The sequence below is a fragment of the Ranitomeya imitator genome, chromosome 3 (genome assembly GCF_032444005.1).
Source record: "Ranitomeya imitator isolate aRanImi1 chromosome 3, aRanImi1.pri, whole genome shotgun sequence".
NCBI lineage: Eukaryota > Metazoa > Chordata > Amphibia > Anura > Dendrobatidae > Ranitomeya > Ranitomeya imitator.
The window spans coordinates 831,926,010-831,943,796 of record NC_091284.1 but is presented as its reverse complement, the minus strand read 5'-3'; the positions used below and the strand labels follow the sequence as shown (position 1 = coordinate 831,943,796).

At 45.3% G+C, this 17,787-nt stretch overlaps 1 protein-coding gene across 5 annotated transcripts in view; it reads right to left on the bottom strand.

The window, feature by feature from the left end:
* SLCO2B1 (solute carrier organic anion transporter family member 2B1) overlaps positions 1 to 17,787 on the bottom strand; it is a 178,420-nt gene that overhangs the window by 16,732 nt on the left and 143,901 nt on the right. For all 5 annotated transcript variants that reach the window (XM_069759476.1, XM_069759475.1, XM_069759477.1 and 2 more), the window contains exons 12-13: positions 8,159 to 8,328; positions 14 to 78 (exon numbers count right to left, since the gene is read on the bottom strand). In XM_069759476.1, the coding sequence (XP_069615577.1) occupies positions 14 to 78; positions 8,159 to 8,328 (235 nt within the window). The remainder of the gene's footprint in view (positions 1 to 13; positions 79 to 8,158; positions 8,329 to 17,787) is intronic.

The following is a 17,787-nucleotide window of genomic DNA, read 5'->3' as shown; positions in this document are numbered from 1 at the left end:
AGCATCTTCTTACCGAGGATCCTCAAAAGCATAAACTGAATCCCAATAGCCAAGGACTTTTCTGCTGCATTCACACTTCTGAAATATAGAACAGGAAATAAATATAAACCATAGATTCAATGTAATACATTTATATCAGTTGTAGAGATGAGAGGAGTGATCGGCGGAGGATCAACTTCGAGTCGGATCACCTGAAATTTGCAGGTACCCACTTTGCAATTAGAAACAAATGCAAAAAATGAAAAAGCAGGACAGGCGCCAGTTCATACACTGCTGAATAAAAAGAAAGCGAGAGTAATAATGTCAAATGCGGCTTTGTGGGCTTTCCCATAATGCCCTGCTCCTATCACATCATAAGATCTAGCCGAGCCAACCAGGGAGGTGCAGGAGCTGCAGAGTTATGTGCATGTGAATAGGGAGGTGCTGGAGCTGCAGAGATATGTGCATGTGAATAGGGAGGTGCTGGAGCTACAGAGTTATGTGCATGTGAATCGGGAGGTGCTGGTGCTGCAGAGTTATGTGCATGTGAATAGGGAGGTGCTGGAGCTACAGAGTTGTGTACATGTGAATAGGGAGGTGCTGGAGCTACAGAGTTATGTGCATGTGAAAAGGGAGGTGCTGGAGCTGCAGAGATATGTGCATGTGAATAGGGAGGTGCTGGAGCTACAGAGTTATGTGCATGTGAATAGGGAGGTGCTGGTGCTGCAGAGTTATGTGCATGTGAATAGGGAGGTGCTGGAGCTACAGAGTTATGTGCATGTGAATAGGGAGGTGCTGGAGCTGCAGAGTTATGTGCATGTGAATAGGGAGGTGCTGGAGCTACAGAGTTGTGTGCATGTGAATAGGGAGGTGCTGGAGCTACAGAGTTATGTGCATGTGAATAGGGAGGTGCTGGAGCTGCAGAGTTATGTGCATGTGAATAGGGAGGTGCTGGAGCTGCAGAGATGTGCATGTGAATAGGGAGGTGCTGGAGCTGCAGAGTTATGTGCATGTGAATAGGGAGGTGCTGGAGCTACAGAGTTATGTGCATGTGAATAGGGAGGTGCTGGAGCTGCAGAGTTATGTGCATGTGAATAGGGAGGTGCTGGAGCTGCAGAGATGTGCATGTGAATAGGGAGGTGCTGGAGCTACAGAGTTATGTGCATGTGAACAGGGAGGTGCTGGTGCTGCAGAGTTATGTGCATGTGAATAGGGAGGTGCTGGAGCTACAGAGTTGTGTGCATGTGAATAGGGAGGTGCTGGAGCTACAGAGTTATGTGCATGTGAATAGGGAGGTGCTGGAGCTGCAGAGTTATGTGCATGTGAATAGGGAGGTGCTGGAGCTGCAGAGATGTGCATGTGAACAGGGAGGTGCTGGAGCTGCAGAGTTATGTGCATGTGAATAGGGAGGTGCTGGTGTTGCAGAGTTATCTGCATGTGAATAGGGAGGTGCTGGTGCTGCAGAGTTATGTGCATGTGAATAGGGAGGTGCTGGAGCTGCAGAGATGTGCATGTGAATAGGGAGGTGCTGGAGCTGCAGAGTTATGTGCATGTGAATAGGGAGGTGCTGGAGCTGCAGAGTTATGTGCATGTTAATAGGAATGTGCTGGAGCTGCAGAGTTATATGCATGTGAATAGGGAGGCGCTGGAGCTGCAGAGTTATGTGCATGTGAATAGGGAGGCACTGGAGCTGCAGAGTTATGTGCATGTGAATAGAGAGGTGCTAGAGCTACAGAGTTATGTGCATGTGAATAGGGAGGTGCTGGAGCTACAGAGTTATGTGCATGTGAATAGGGAGGTACTGGAGCTACAGAGTTATGTGCATGTGAATAGGGAGGTGCTGGAGCTGCAGAGTTATGTGCATGTGAATAGGGAGGTGCTGGAGCTGCAGAGATATGTGCATGTGAATAGGGAGGTGCTGGAGCTACAGAGATGTGCATGTAAATAGGGAGGTGCTGGAGCTGCAGAGATATGTGCATGTGAACAGGGAAGCTTTGGAGCTGCAGAGTTATGTGCATGTGAATAGGGAGGCGCTGGTGCTGCAGAGTTATGTGCATGTGAATAGGGAGGTGCTGGAGCTACAGAGTTATGTGCATGTGAATAGGGAGGTGCTGGAGCTACAGAGTTATGTGCATGTGAATAGGGAGGTGCTGGAGCTGCAGAGTTATGTGTCTGTGAATAGGAAGGTGCTGGAGCTGCAGAGTTATGTGCATGTGAATAGGGAGGTGCTGGAGCTGCAGAGATGTGCATGTGAACAGGGAGGTGCTGGAGCTGCAGAGTTATGTGCATGTGAATAGGGAGGTGCTGGAGCTGCAGAGTTATGTGCATGTGAATAGGGAGGTGCTGGAGCTACAGAGTTACAGTGCCTACAAGTAGTATTCAACCCCCTGCAGATTTAGCAGGTTTAATAAGATGCAAATAAGTTAGAGCCTTCAAACTTCAAACAAGAGCAGGATTTATTAACAGATGCATAAATCTTACAAACCAAAAAGTTTTGTTGCTCAGTTAAATTTTTATAAATTTTAAACATAAAAGTGTGGGTCAATTATTATTCAACCCCTAGGTTTAATATTTTGTGGAATAACCTTTGTTTGCAATTACAGCTAATAATCGTCCTTTATAAGACCTGATCTGGCCGGCACAGGTCTCTGGAGTTATCTTGGCCCACTCCTCCATGCAGATCTTCTCCAAGTTATCTAGGTTCTTTGGGTGTCTCATGTGGACTTTAATCTTGAGCTCCTTCCACAAGTTTTCAATTGGGTTAAGGTCAGGAGACTGACTAGGCCACTGCAACACCTTGATTTTTTGCCTCTTGAACCAGGCCTTGGTTTTCTTGGCTGTGTGCTTTGGGTCGTTGTCTTGTTGGACGATGAAATGACGACCCATCTTAAGATCCTTGATGGAGGAGCGGAGATTCTTGGCCAAAATCTCCAGGTAGGCCGTGCTATCCATCTTCCCATGGATGCGGACCAGATGGCCAGGCCCCTTGGCTGAGAAACAGCCCCACAGCATGATGCTGCCACCACCATGCTTGACTGTAGGGATGGTATTCTTGGGGTCGTATGCAGTGCCATCCAGTCTCCAAACGTCACGTGTGTGGTTGGCACCAAAGATCTCGATCTTGGTCTCATCAGACCAGAGAACCTTGAACCAGTCAATCTCAGAGTCCTCCAAGTGATCATGAGCAAACTGTAGACGAGCCTTGACATGACGCTTTGAAAGTAAAGGTACCTTACGGGCTCGTCTGGAACGGAGACCATCGCGGTGGAGTACGTTACTTATGGTATTGACTGAAACCAATGTCCCCACTGCCATGAGATCTTCCCGGAGCTCCTTCCTTGTTGTCCTTGGGTTAGCCTCCTTGACTCTTCGGACAAGCCTGGCCTCGGCACGGGAGGAAACTTTCAAAGGCTGTCCAGGCCGTGGAAGGCTAACAGTAGTTCCATAAGCCTTCCACTTCCGGATGATGCTCCCAACAGTGGAGACAGGTAGGCCCAACTCCTTGGAAAGGGTTTTGTACCCCTTGCCAGCCTTGTGATCCTCCACGATCTTGTCTCTGATGGCCTTGGAATGCTCCTTTGTCTTTCCCATGTTGACCATGTTTGAGTGCTGTTCACAAGTTTGGGGAGGGTCTTAAATAGTCAGAAAAGGCTGGAAAAAGATAATTAATCCAAACATGTGAAGCTCATTGTTCTTTGTGCCTGAACTACTTCTTAATACTTTAGGGGAACCAAACAGAATTCTGGTGGGTTGAGGGGTTGAATAATAAATGACCTCTGAAAAAACTTTTCCCAATTTAAAAAAAAAATAAACAAAGAAATAACATTCTTTTTTGCTGCAGTGCATTTCACACTTCCAGGCTGATCTACAGTCCAAATGTCACAATGCCAAGTTAATTCCAAATGTGTAAACCTGCTAAATCTGCAGGGGGTTGAATACTACTTGTAGGCACTGTATGTGCATGTGAATAGGGAGGTGCTGGAGCTACAGAGTTATGTGCATGTGAATAGGGAGGTTCTGGAGCTGCAGAGTTATGTGCATGTGAATAGGGAGGTGCTGGAGCTACAGAGTTATGTGCATGTGAATAGGGAGGTGCTGGAGCTGCAGAGTTATGTGCATGTGAATACGGAGACGCTGCAGAGATATGTGCATGTGAATAGGGAGGTGCTGGAGCTGCACAGTTATGTATATGTGAATAGGAAGGTGCTGGAGCTGCAGAGTTATGTGCATGTGAATCGGGAGGTGCTGGAGCTGCAGAGATATGTGCATGTGAATAGGGAGGTCCTGGTGCTGCAGAGTTATGTGCATGTGAATAGGGAGGTGCTGGAGCTGCAGAGTTATGTGCATGTGAATAGGGAGGTCCTGGAGCTGCAGAGTTATGTGCATGTGAATAAGGATGTGCTGGAGCTGCAGAGTTATGTGCATGTGAATAGGGAGGTGCTGGAGCTACAGTTATATGCATGTGAATAGGGAGGTGCTGGAGCTACAGTTATATGTATGTGAATAGGAAGCTGTTGGACTTGTAGAGTTATGTGTATGTGAATAGGAAGGTGATGGAGCTGTGAGTTGTGTGATGGTGAATTAATTAATTATGTGATATTCTGCGGTAACAGGATTTTAAAAACAGGTTTTTTTACTCTTCACATATTGCAAATAATGACGGCACTTTTCTGATTTTGCTACTCCCAGCTGCAGTGTCTGCATTGATCTTCTGTGCAGGTGCCGGCGGGTCTCACCTCCTGTGCAGTGACTCACCGCGTCTGCGCAGATAATCAGTACAGACAATGCCCACAGGAGGGCGGACTGGGTTCACGTAACCGTGTGCGTGCATAGCGCACACACAGGATTAAAGCGCCGAACAGGTCAGTTTGACGCTAATTGGAGGGGGAACCATTTTAATGAAGTGAGGAGGCAGTAATTTCCTCCAGACACCGCATGGCCCTGGAGCCTGTAAGATAACAAATATAACATTATAAATGTTTTTCTCAAGTTCTACACTGCAGCTATGAGGCACACAGGTAAGATTGGTGTAATCCTTCTGTTACCTGTATGCCCATAGTAATAGATCAAAATCATCCGGGGGGGACAGATTCCCTTTAGGGCTCCTTTCCACTTGCGAGGAAAATGGACGAGTGCAATCTGATAAAAAATCGGATTGCACTCGGACCAATGTTATTGAATAGGTGTCTTTTCATTTGTGATTTTTTTCTCAGCCGAAATCGGACTGAGAAAAAAAATCGCAGCATGCTGCGTATTGCTGCGATTCTCGGACGAGACTCGCCAATGTTAATGGGTGCGAGAAAAAAAACACACAGCACTCGCACCGATTTTTAAGCACCGGTGTCCTTTGAAAAGCCGGCAATTCAGCGCGGTGTACAGTAAAATCACACTGACAGGTTAGAATAGAATAGATATATACACATAGAATAGGTATATATATATATATATATATATATATATATATATATGTCAGTGAGACATCTATATATATATATATATTTATATTTAATGCAGCGCTAGATAGCTTAAAAGCCGGAAATTCAATTGTCGGCTTTTGCTCTCTCCTTCACAAACCCGACATGATATGTGACATGGTTACATACAGTAAACCATCTCATATCCCTTCTAAAAACATCTGCCCCCAGCCACCTCAGAAAAGGCGCATCTGGAAGATGCGCCTATTCTGGCACTTAGCCTCTTTCTTCCCACTGCCGTGTAGCGGTGGGATATAGGGTAATGAAGGGTTAATGTCACCTTGCTATTGTAAGGTGACATTAAGCCAGATTAATAATGGAGAGACGTCAATTATGACACTTATCCATTATTAATCCAATAGTACAAAATGGTTAATAAAACACTCACACATTATTACAAAGTATTTTAATCAAATAAATACACAGGTTGTTGTAATATTTTATTATACTCTTAATCCACCTGAAGACCCTCGTTCTGTAAAAAAGGAAAAATTAAAAATCAACAATATCCCATACCTTCCGTCATTCAGTCATGTCCCACGATGTAAATCCATCTGAAGGGGTTAAATCATTTTACACCCAGGAGCTCTGCTAATGCAGCTGTGCTCGTGGCTGTAAAATTCTGTGAATGAATGGAATGCAGGGGAATGACCTGTAGTTACCTCGAGTCGTGGTGATGCGCCCTCTGCTGGATGAACTCATATGACCTCGAGCGTGGGAAAATATTCTGAAAAGTTCCCAGGGACGTGACTGAACGACGGAAGGTATGGGATATTGTTGATTTTTAATTTTTCCTTTTTTACAGAACGAGGGTCTTCAGGTGGATTAAGAGTATAATAAAATATTAAAACACCCTGTGTATTTATTTAATTAAAATTCTTTATAATAATGTGTGTGTTTTATTAACCATTTTGTACTATTGGATTAATAATGGATAGGTGTCATAATTGAAGCCTCTCCATTATTAATCTGGATTAAGGTCACCTTACAATAGCAAGGTGACATTAACCCTTCATTACCCCATATCCCACCGCTACACGGGAATGGGAAGAGAGTGGCCAAGTGCCAGAATAGGCGCATCTTCCAGATGTGCCTTTTCCGGGGTGGCTGGGGGCAGATGTTTTTAGCCAGGGGGGGTCCTATAACCGTGGTCCTTTTCCAGGCTATTAATATCTGCCCTCAGTCACTGGCTTTACCACTCTGGCGGAGAAAATTGCACGGGAGCCCACGCCAATTTTTTCCGGGATTTAACCCTTTAATTTAATATCCAGAAACACCAAATTTGACTGAAAGACACTTCTTACATTACTAAAGAGGAATATGTAATAAAAGAAGGGATATGAGATGGATTACTGCATGTAACCATGTACAATAGCAAGGTGACATTAACCCTTCATTACCCCATATCCCACCGCTACACGGCAGTGGGAAGAGAGAGGCCAAGTGCCAGAATAGGCGCATCTTCCAGATGCGCCTTTTCTGAGGTGGCTGGGGGCAGATGTTTTTAGAAGGGATATGAGATGGTTTACTGTATGTAATCATGTCACATATCATGTCGGGTTTGGGAAGGAGATAGAAAAAGCCGGCAATTGAATTACCGGCTTTTCTGCTATCTAGCGCTGCATTAAATATAAATATATATATATAGATGTCTCACTGACATATATATGTATGTATATATATATATATATATATATATATATATATATACCTATTCTATGTGTATATATCTACTCTAATCTAAGCTGTCAGTGTGATTTTACTGTACACTGTGCTGAATTACCGGCTTTTCAAAGGACACTGCTGCGTTAAAATCGGACAGCAATACGGATGTTGCGATAAAAAAAAATCGCATGACACTCGCATGACAATCACATGATTTTCCTCCGTTTTTTCGGTCCGTAAATCGGACCGTTCTTTATCTCTCAAGTGGAAAGGAGGCCTTAATGTCATGAATTTATATAGTAACCCCCATAACTAGTGTTGAGCGATACTTTCCGATATTTGAAAGTATCGGTATCGGATGGTATCGGCCGATACCGGCAAAATATCGGATCTCGCCGATACCGATACCCAATACCAATACAAGTCAATTGGACACAAATATCGGAAGTGATCCTCGATGGTTCCCAGGGTCTGGAGGAGAGGAAATTCTCCTTCGGGCCCTGGGATCCATATTAATGTAAAAAATAAAGAATAAAAATAAAAAATATGGCTATACTCACCCCTCCGAAGAACCCTGGCTGTCACCGCTGCAAGCGTCCGCCTCCGTCCTTAAGAATGCTGTGAGTGAAGGACCTTCGATGACGTCGCGGTCAGGTGACCGCTCACCTGACCGTGACGTCATCGAAGGTCCTTCGCTCACTACAGTCTCAGAAACGGAGGCGGACGCTTGCAGCGGTGACAGCCAGGGTTCTTCGAAGGGGTGAGTATAGCCATATTTTTTATTTTTATTCTTTATTTTTTACATTAATATGGATCCCAGGGCCTGAAGGAGAGTTTCCTCTCCTCCAGACCCTTGGAACCATACGCACCGCACACTCCGATACCGATTTCCGATATCACAAAAATATCGGAACTCGGTATCGGAATTCCGATACAGTAAGTATCGGCCGATACCCGATACTTGCAGTATCGGAATGCTCAACACTACACATAACACACTAATATTTCTTAAGATCTGATCCTTATACATATATCTCTACCTGAGTATCAACATGAACGATGGCGTCTGGGATGTGCTGGCGAGAGCCCCTGCCAGGCAGGACAGCACCATAAAGGGCAGGAAGAGATGGCGGCAGCTGCTTCCACAGGACCCCGGAGTGGCGGAGCGGCCAGATCCTAGAGATGTTATACAGCGGCACCCGGTGTAGTTCTGTAATGAGGAGAACAAACATGTGTATTGTAGTTTATACTCCGTGTATCATGTATCCAAAGCAACAATGCAGATTTTCTATGTTCTTATCCATTGTGGTCAGACTTCACATTATGACCAATCTTGGCCTTATCTTTGCCCGGAATGATTATTTTGCTACATGTATTTCTTATCTTGCAATGTACAAATACTTATTGACATCACATCTTCAGTCTTAGCTACAGAAAGGCGTTATCTCGAATACAGTCTTTCCCTTGCACCCCGTTTCCTTTGCAGCTGCCGTATGTTTGTCCAGTAGAATCCTGCCTTGATGATGATCATTGGGGATTTTACCATCTGGGCTCATGGTGATTCTGTGATCCTATCTTAATAGACGTTGTTGCTTTTTTCATCCAACATATGGCAGGACACGTGGCTGCTATGGGGCCTGTGGACTGGGGTTCCCCCATGCCAGTGCCGGCACCGTCTCCCATCTCCACCCATCATCGCAAGTTCAACTGTATTGGCATCCTGGATGAAAGCAATAATGGAATAGGGAGCGTCAACTGATGCTCCCTCCCCCATCATTCCCCCTCTGCATCTGACGCCTCAGTGCAGAGGACGCAATGAAGCCAATAAATGGAATTCGCTGCAGTGAGATATACGGGCGCTACAGAACGCTCACTGCAGAGACCGGAGCAGCGGGAGAACAAAGAGGAGAGGTGAGTATTTGTATTTTTCTCTAAATCAGTGAGTAAATTTTGGTTTCCATAATACTGTACAGAGGACTATGGGGAGTGCATTAAACTATATAGTAGACTATGTGGAATGCAATATACTGTATGGAGTACTACGAGGGTGCATTATACTGTAAAAGTCTATGAAGGGCTTTGGGGACTGCATTCTACTGTGTGGAGGACTGTGGGGGGTGCATTATACTATATGGAGGACTATGGGGAGTGCATTATACTTTATGGAGAACTATGGGGTGCATTATACTGTATGGAGGACTATGGGGAGTGCATTATAGTGTATGGAGGACTATGGGGTGCATTATACTGTATGGAGAACTATAGGGTGCATTAAACTGTATGGAGGACTATGGGGAGTGCATTATATTGTGTGGAGGACTATGGGGTGCATTATATTATATGGATGACTATGGGGTGCATTATACTGTATGGAGGACTATGGGGAGGGCATTATAGTATATGGAGGACTATGGGTTGTGCATTATACTGTATGGAGGACTATGGGGTGCATTATACTGTATGACGGACTATGGGGAGGGCATTATAGTATATGGAGGACTAAGGGGAGTGCATTACAGTGTATGGATGACTATGGGGTGCATTATACTGTATGGAGGACTATGGGGAGTGTATTATAGCGTATGGACTATGGAGGACTATGCGGAGTGTATTATACTGTATGGCAGACTATGAGATGAATTATACTATATGGAGGACTATGGGGAGTGCATTATAGCATATGGAGGACTATGGGATACATTATACTGTATGGAGAATTATGGGGAGGGCATCATAGTATATGGAGGACTAAGGGGAGTGCATTATAGTGTATAGAGGACTATCAGGTGAACTATACTGTATGTAGGACTATGGGGAGTGCATTATACTGTATGGACTATGGAGGACTATGGGGTATATTATACTGTATGGAGGATTCTAGGGAGTGCATTATAGAATATGGCAGACTATGGGGTGCATTATACTGTATGGAGGACTATGGGGAGTGTATTATAGCGTATGGACTATGGAGGACTATGGGGGTTATACTGCATGGCAGACTATGAGGTGAATTATACTATATGGAGGACTATGGGGAGTGCATTATACTGTATGGACTATGGAGGACTATGGGGTACATTATACTGTATGGAGGATTCTAGGGAGTGCATTATAGAATATGGCAGACTTAGGGGTGCATTATTCTGTATGGAGGACTACGGGAAGTGAATTATATTATAACGAATACTATGGGGAGTGCATTATACTGTATGGAAGACTTTGGCGTGCATTATACTGTATTGAGAACTATGGGAAGTGAACTATATTATAACGAGTACTATGGGGAGTGCATTATCATATATATGGAGGACTGGGGAGTGCATTATACTATACTAGATGGTGGCCCGATTCTAACGCATCGGGTATTCTAGAATATGCATGTCCACGTAGTATATTGCCCAGCTACGTAGTATATTGCCCAGTCACGTAGTATATTGCCCAGCCACGTAGTATATTGCCCAGTCACGTAGTATATTGCCCAGTCATGTAGTATATTGCCCAGCCACGTAGTATATTGCCCAGCCACGTAGTATATTGCCCAGCCACGTAGTATATTGCCCAGCCACGTAGTATATTGCCCAGCCACGTAGTATATTGCCCAGCCACGTAGTATATTGCCCAGCCACCTAGTATATTGCCCAGCCACGTAGTATATTGCCCAGCCACGTAGTATATTGCCCAGCCACATAGTATATTGCCCAGCCACATAGTATATTGCCCAGCCACATAGTATATTGCCCAGTGACGTAGTATATTGCCCAGTGACATAGTATATTGCCCAGCCACGTAGTATATTGCCCAGTCACGTAGTATATTGCCCAGTCACGTAGTATATTGCCCAGCGACGTAGTATATTGCCCAGCCACGTAGTATATTGCCCAGTGACATAGTATATTGCCCAGCCACGTAGTATATTGCCCAGTCACATAGTATATTGCCCAGTCACGTAGTATATTGCCCAGTCACATAGTATATTGCCCAGCCACGTAGTACATTGCCCAGCCACATAGTATATTGCCCAGCCACATAGTATATTGCCCAGCCACGTAGTATATTGCCCAGTCACGTAGTATATTGCCCAGTGACATAGTATATTGCCCAGCCACGTAGTATATTGCACAGTCACATAGTATATTGCCCAGTCACGTAGTATATTGCCCAGTCACATAGTATATTGCCCAGCCACGTAGTACATTGCCCAGCCACATAGTATATTGCCCAGCCACATAGTATATTGCCCAGCCACGTAGTATATTGCCCAGTCACGTAGTATATTGCCCAGCCACGTAGTATATTTCCCAGTGACATAGTATATTGCCCAGCCACATAGTATATTGCCCAGCCACATAGTATATTGCCCAGTTACGTAGTATATTGCCCAGTCACGTAGTATATTGCCCAGCCACGTAGTATATTTCCCAGTGACATAGTATATTGCCCAGTCACGTAGTATATTGCCCGGCCACGTAGTATATTGCCCAGTCACGTAGTATATTGCCCAATCACGTAGTATATTGCGCAGCCACGTAGTATATTGCCCAGTCGCGTAATATATTGGCCAGTTACGTAGTATATTGCCTAGTGACGTAGTATATTGCCCAGTTACGTAGTATATTGCCTAGTGACGTAGTATATTGCCCAGTGACGTAGTATATTGCCTAGTGACGTAGTATATTGCCCAGTGACGTAGTATATTGCGCAGCCACATAGTATATTGCCCAGTGACGTAGTATATTGCCTAGTGACGTAGTATATTGCCCAGTCACGTAGTATATTGCCCAATCACGTAGTATATTGCGCAGCCACGTAGTATATTGCCCAGTCGCGTAATATATTGGCCAGTTACGTAGTATATTGCCTAGTGACGTAGTATATTGCCCAGTTACGTAGTATATTGCCTAGTGACGTAGTATATTGCCCAGTTACGTAGTATATTGCCTAGTGACGTAGTATATTGCCCAGTGACGTAGTATATTGCGCAGCCACATAGTATATTGCCCAGTGACGTAGTATATTGCGCAGCCACATAGTATATTGCCCAGTTACGTAGTATATTGTGCAGCGACGTAGTATATTGCCCAGTGACATAGTATATTGCCCAGCGAAGTAGTATATAGCACAGAGCCACATAATATATTGCCCAGCCAGGTTTGTCACAGGTGAAAAAATAAAAAATAAACATATACTCACCTTTCCGAGGGAGCCCTTGTAGTCCACGGCAGGTTCCGGTCCCAGGGTTGGTATGAGCGCAGGACCTGTGATGACGTCGCGGTCACATGACCGTGACGTCATGGCAGGTCCTTCTGCCACCTGAACCTGCAACGGAAGATGGCGGCCGGCGGGAGTGACTACGGAGGGTGAGTATAGCAGGTTTATTTTATTTTTATTATTTTTAACATTACATTTTTTACTATTGATGCCGCATAGGCAGCGTCAATAGTAAAAAGTTGGGGACACACAGGGTTAATAGCAGCAGTAACGGAGTGCGTTACCTGCGGCATAACGCGGTCCGTTACCGCCAGCATTAACCCTGTGTTAGCGGTGACCGGAGGGGAGTATGCGGGCGACAAGCACTGACTGCGGGGAATAAGGAGCACCCATTTTCTTCGGGATTGTGCCCGTCGCTGATTGGTCGCGGCAGCCATGACAGGCAGCTGGCGAGACCAATCAGCGAATGAATAACCGTGACAGAAGGACAGACAGACAGACGGAAGTGACCCATAGACAATTATATATAAGATAGAGGACTATAGGGAGTGTATTATACTATGTGGAGGACTATGAGGTGTATTATACTATAGGGACGACTATGGGGAGTGCACTATACTGTGTGGAGGCCTATGGGGAGTGTATTGTACTGTATGGAAGACTATGGGGAGTCCAATATACTGTTTAATGACTGGGGAATGCATTATTCTATATGGAGGACTATAGGTAGTCCAATATGCTGTATGGATGACTATGTGGAGTGCATTATACTATATGGAGGGCTATGGGGAATGCATTATACTATAAGGAGGATTATAGGGATTGCATAATAATATATGGAGGACTATGATGAGTACATTATTTTATTTGGAGGAAAATGAAGTGTGCATTATACTGCATGGAGGACTATGGGGAGTGTATTATACTATATGGAGAATTAAGGGAACTGCATTATACAATATGGAAGACTATGGGGCTCATTATAATTTGTGGGGGGCTATGTGAGTTCCACTATAATATATGGATGCTATGTGAGGGCCATTATAATATTTGGAGGGCTATGTGGGGGCCATTATAATATTTGGAGGGCTATGTGGGAGTCTTCATACTTTATGGAGAGTCATGTGGGGGGCTTGCTTTATAATATTTGGTGGGCAATGTGGGGGCCGTTATACTGTATGCAAGCAATTATACAGTGTGAAGGTTTATGCGAGGGCCATCATATTGTGTTGTGGGCTGTGTGGGGGCCAGTATACTGTTTGGAGAGCTATCGGGTGCCATTATACAGTGTGATGAGGTGTGGGGGCATTATACTGTATATTGAGGTCCATCATAAAGTACTACATGGTGGGCTGTGTTGAGATCACAGTTGGGGGATCACACAGTATTGGGGTCACCATATTTTTCCGGGGGGAGTTGAGGTGGGGTACAGTGGGGTCATCATACTGGCATATGGAGGAGACTGTGGAGGAATTCACTGGGGAGATAGGATACATTGTTTGGGGGGGCACTTTTGTGGACATCAACCTCTATGGGCGCAATGAAAGGGGAATCTAGTGGCTCCAGTAGGAGGAAGATACTTTCTAAATGGCTTACATCAGGAAGCTAAATATCTACAAAGCCATAATACATCTGTTTGTTACACTTCCATCAAGTCTAGAAAATCCTTAGTCGGGCAATCAGTCTAAACTCCAACCTGATACATTGTAACAAACCAGATTAAGTCAGTCAATGATTCAGGGATCTGCCATCAGGATCGGGGCTGTGGCTTTAACACCACGATACAAACATCACACGTGTAGGATGTAAAATGTGTGGAGAGCCAGCAGCAGCCGGATACAATATCACACTCGTGTTTTGTGTTTATTCTGAAATTATCTTTATTGACAAACAGCAAGAAGCAATTATTTAAAGTAATGGAAACTTATCGGCAGAAGATAATGGGATTTTCCTGGTAATGCTTGTTTCATTATTGGACTCATTGTGCATTTGCCGGAGGACATCTTATATTTTATATTATTGCGTTGTAGATGATCAATAATGAAAGGATTGTAGGAGGTAAAGACAGTCTGTACCAGCCTGAAATGTCTGATAACAAAGAAACTCATTTTATTCCCTCATTTTAAAGTCGCTTCTCCCAGTAATGGCTGATAACAGGGAGTAAAAGATTGTAGTCACCTGAAGCCTCTCCTCAGTACAAGACATATGAAAACCGCATAGAGTTTGCTAAAAAAAACACACGAAGGACTCCCAGACTATGAGATATAAGATTCTCTGGTCTGATGAGATGAAGATAGACCTTTTTGATGATAATTCTAAGCGGAATGTGTGGAGAAAACCAGGCACTGCTCATCACCTGCCCAATACAATCCCCACAGTGAAGCATGGTGGTGGCAGCATCATGCTATGGGGGTGTTTTTCAGCTGCAGGGACAGGACGACTGGTTGTCATTGAAGGAAACATGAATGTGGCCAAGTCCAGAGATATCCTGGATGAAAACCTCTTCCAGAGTGCTCTGAACCTCAGACTTGGCCGAAGGTTCATCTTCCAACAAGACAATGACCCTAAGCACACAGCTAAAATAACAAAGGAGCGGCTTCAGAACAACTCTGTGACCATTCCTGACCGGCCCAGCCAGAGCCCTGACCTAAACCCAACTGAGCATCTCTGGGGAGACCTGAAAATGGCGTCCACCAACGTTCACCATCCAACCTGACGGAACTGGAGAGGATCTGCAAGGAAGAATGGCCGAGGATCCCCAAATCCAGGGGGGAAAAACTTGTATCATTCCCAAGAAGACTCATGGCTGTACTAGCTCAATAGGTGCTTCTATCAATACTGCAGTCATTCTGTGAGAAGGGAGGAGGGAGATGCAGCTGCAGTATCTCTCCCTCTGTATATTTATAGACTGCATTCTGTGAGAAGGGAGGGGTAAGATGCATCTGCAGTATCTCTCCTTCTGTATATCTATAGACTGCATGCTGTGAGAGGGGAGGAGGGAGATGCAGCTGCAGTATCTCTCCTTCTGTATATCTATAGATTGCATGCTGTGAGGGGAGGAGGGAGATGCAGCTGCAGTATCTCTCCTTCTGTATATCTATAGAATGCATGCTGTGAGGGGAGGAGGGAGATGCAGCTGCAGTATCTCTCCTTCTGTATATCTATAGATTGCATGCTGTGAGGGGAGGAGGGAGATGCAGCTGCAGTATCTCTCCTTCTGTATATCTATAGAATGCATGCTGTGAGGGAAGGAGGGAGATGCAGCTGCAGTGTCTCTCCTTCTGTATATCTATAGACTGCATGCTGTGAGAGGGGAGGAGGGAGATGCAGCTGCAGTATCTCTCCTTCTGTATATCTATAGATTGCATGCTGTGAGGGGAGGAGGGAGATGCAGCTGCAGTATCTCTCCTTCTGTATATCTATAGAATGCATGCTGTGAGGGGAGGAAGGAGATGCAGCTGCAGTATCTCTCCTTCTGTATATCTATAGATTGCATGCTGTGAGGGGAGGAGGGAGATGCAGCTGCAGTATCTCTCCTTCTGTATATCTATAGAATGCATGCTGTGAGGGAAGGAGGGAGATGCAGCTGCAGTGTCTCTCCTTCTGTATATCTATAGACTGCATGCTGTGAGAGGGGAGGAGGGAGATGCAGCTGCAGTATTTCTCCTTCTGTATATCTATAGACTGCATGCTGTGAGAGGGGAGGAGGGAGATGCAGCTGCAGTATCTCTCCTTCTGTATATCTATAGATTGCATGTTGTGAGGAGAGGAGGGAGATGCAGCTGCAGTATCTCTCCTTCTGTATATCTATAGAATGCATGCTGTGAGGGGAGGAGAGAGATGCAGCTGCAGTGTCTTTCCTTCTGTATATCTATAGACTGCATGCTGTGAGAGGGGAGGAGGGAGATGCAGCTGCAGTATCTCTCCTTCTGTATATCTATAGATTGCATGCTGTGAGGGGAGGAGGGAGATGCAGCTGCAGTGTCTCTCCTTCTGTATATCTATAGACTGCATGCTGTGAGAGGGGAGGAGGGAGATGCAGCTGCAGTATCTCTCCTTCTGTATGTATATCTATAGATTGCATGCTGTGAGGGGAGGAGGGAGATGCAGCTGCAGTGTATCTCCTTCTGTATATCTATAGACTGCATGCTGTGAGAGGGGAGGAGGGAGATGCAGCTGCAGTATCTCTCCTTCTGTATATCTATAGATTGCATGCTGTGAGGGGAGGAGGGAGATGCAGCTGCAGTGTCTCTCCTTCTGTATATCTATAGAATGCATGCTGTGAGAGGGGAGGAGGGAGATGCAGCGGCAGTATCTCTCCATCTGTATATCTATAGACTGCATGCTGTGAGACGGGAGGAGGGAGATGCAGCTGCAGTATCTCTCCTTCTGTATATCTATAGATTGCATGCTGTGAAGGGAGGAGGGAAATGCAGCTGCAGTGTCTCTCCTTCTGTATATCTATAGACTGCATGCTGTGAGAGGGGAGGAGGGAGATGCAGCTGCAGTATCTCTCCTTCTGTATATCTATAGACTGCATGCTGTGAGACGGGAGGAGGGAGATGCAGCTGCAGTGTCTCTCTTTCTGTATATCTATAGACTGCATGCTGTGAGAGGGGAGGAGGGAGATGCAGCTGCAGTATCTCTCCTTCTGTATATCTATAGATTGCATGCTGTGAGGGGAGGAGGGAGATGCAGCTGCAGTGTCTCTCCTTCTGTATATCTATAGACTGCATGCTGTGAGAGGGTAGGAGGGAGATGCAGCTGCAGTATCTCTCCTTCTGTATATCTATAGATTGCATGCTGTGAGGGGAGGAGGGAGATGCAGCTGCAGTGTCTCTCCTTCTGTATATCTATAGACTGCATGCTGTGAGAGGGGAGGAGGGAGATGCAGCTGCAGTATCTCTCCTTCTGTATGTATATCTATAGATTGCATGCTGTGAGGGGAGGAGGGAGATGCAGCTGCAGTGTATCTCCTTCTGTATATCTATAGACTGCATGCTGTGAGAGGGGAGGAGGGAGATGCAGCTGCAGTATCTCTCTTTCTGTATATCTATAGATTGCATGCTGTGAGGGGAGGAGGGAGATGCAGCTGCAGTGTCTCTCCTTCTGTATATCTATAGAATGCATGCTGTGAGAGGGGAGGAGGGAGATGCAGCTGCAGTATCTCTCCTTCTGTATATCTATAGATTGCATTCTGTGAAGGGAGGAGGGAAATGCAGCTGCAGTGTCTCTCCTTCTGTATATCTATAGACTGCATGCTGTGAGAGGGGAGGAGGGAGATGCAGCTGCAGTATCTCTCCTTCTGTATATCTATAGACTGCATGCTGTGAGACGGGAGGAGGGAGATGCAGCTGCAGTGTCTCTCCTTCTGTATATCTATAGACTGCATGCTGTGAGAGGGGAGGAGGGAGATGCAGATGCAGTATCTCTCCTTCTGTATATCTATAGATTGCATGCT